The sequence below is a fragment of the Gavialis gangeticus genome, unplaced genomic scaffold, assembly GCF_001723915.1.
Source record: "Gavialis gangeticus isolate Ggan-Ray unplaced genomic scaffold, GavGan_comp1, whole genome shotgun sequence".
NCBI classification, from domain to species: domain Eukaryota; kingdom Metazoa; phylum Chordata; order Crocodylia; family Gavialidae; genus Gavialis; species Gavialis gangeticus.
The window spans coordinates 53,696,082-53,697,173 of NW_017729022.1; the positions used below are offsets into that span (position 1 = coordinate 53,696,082).

A 1,092-nucleotide genomic window follows, 5' to 3' on the forward strand; every position below is an offset into this window, starting at 1 on the left:
GGGGGGGGGGGGGGGGCTGGGCGGCTCCGGCGCTGCCGCCTCACCTGCGAGCCGAGCCGAGGCGAGGCGGGCGGCAGAGCGGGAAGAAGCTCCGGCATGGCCACGGCCACGGGGCGCTTCGGCGTGTGGGACTATGTGGTGTTCGGGGCCATGCTGCTCATCTCCGCCGTCATCGGCGTGTATTACGCCTTCGCGGGCGGCGGGCAGAAGACCTCCAAGGACTTCCTGATGGGCGGGCGCAGCATGAGCGCCCTGCCCGTGGCGCTGTCCCTCACCGCCAGCTTCATGTCGGCCGTCACCGTGCTGGGCACCCCGGCCGAGGTGTACCGCTTCGGCGCCGTCTTCTGCGTCTTCGCCGTCACCTACCTCCTGGTGGTGCTGGCCAGCGCCGAGCTCTTCCTGCCCGTCTTCTACCGCCTGGGCATCACCAGCACCTACGAGGTGAGAGGGGCCTGCGCCCTGCCCCTCGCCTAACGCTGTCGCCCCTCTCCTTGTCCCATGCCGTGCCCGTGCTGCCAGCTGGGCACCGGGCTGGATGACTGGGTTGCGTGGGGAGGAGGGCGTGCATCTAGGTCAGGTCTTCGCCTGTTTCAGGTTGAAGCCGTGTGCTGGCATGAACCATCTTGAGGTCCTGAAACCCATAGTGGGGTAAAAAGCCAGCGCCCTGCTGTGTCCTGCCCTCCACTGCCCAAAATTATAGGCATGGGAGGGCCACGTGCTTGGAAATAAGGCTGCCTCTGCACTCGCCTTGCTCCAGTATCCCCCTGTTGACCTGGTCTCAGTATTTTTACCCCCTTCTGGGTTTCAGTACCTCAAGATGTTCAAGCCAGTGCATGGCTTTATTTGTGCACAGACTATGACGTGCTCTAGACAGGCAGATTTTATTGGACCATTTCAAACCAAAAGGTGAAAGTGCCAAAGTGCAGAGATCCCCTTCCCCCTCACCCCCATTCATCAATAACAAACTCCTGCCATTGAGCCCCCCCACGCCAGCACCCCTGTCATACTTACAGAACAAGATGGTCATCTCTTCCCCCTTCCCACCCCCCGTGCAGAGTGGCCCCTTGATGGCCCAGCATGACATAAACTGGT

At 62.3% G+C, this 1,092-nt stretch overlaps 1 protein-coding gene across 1 annotated transcript in view; it reads left to right on the plus strand.

The window, feature by feature from the left end:
• Positions 1-1,092, plus strand: part of SLC5A8 (solute carrier family 5 member 8) — a 47,109-nt gene that overhangs the window by 639 nt on the left and 45,378 nt on the right. Inside the window, exon 2 of the mRNA XM_019515800.1 lies at positions 52-441. Within this exon, the coding sequence (XP_019371345.1) occupies positions 52-441 (390 nt within the window). The remainder of the gene's footprint in view (positions 1-51; positions 442-1,092) is intronic.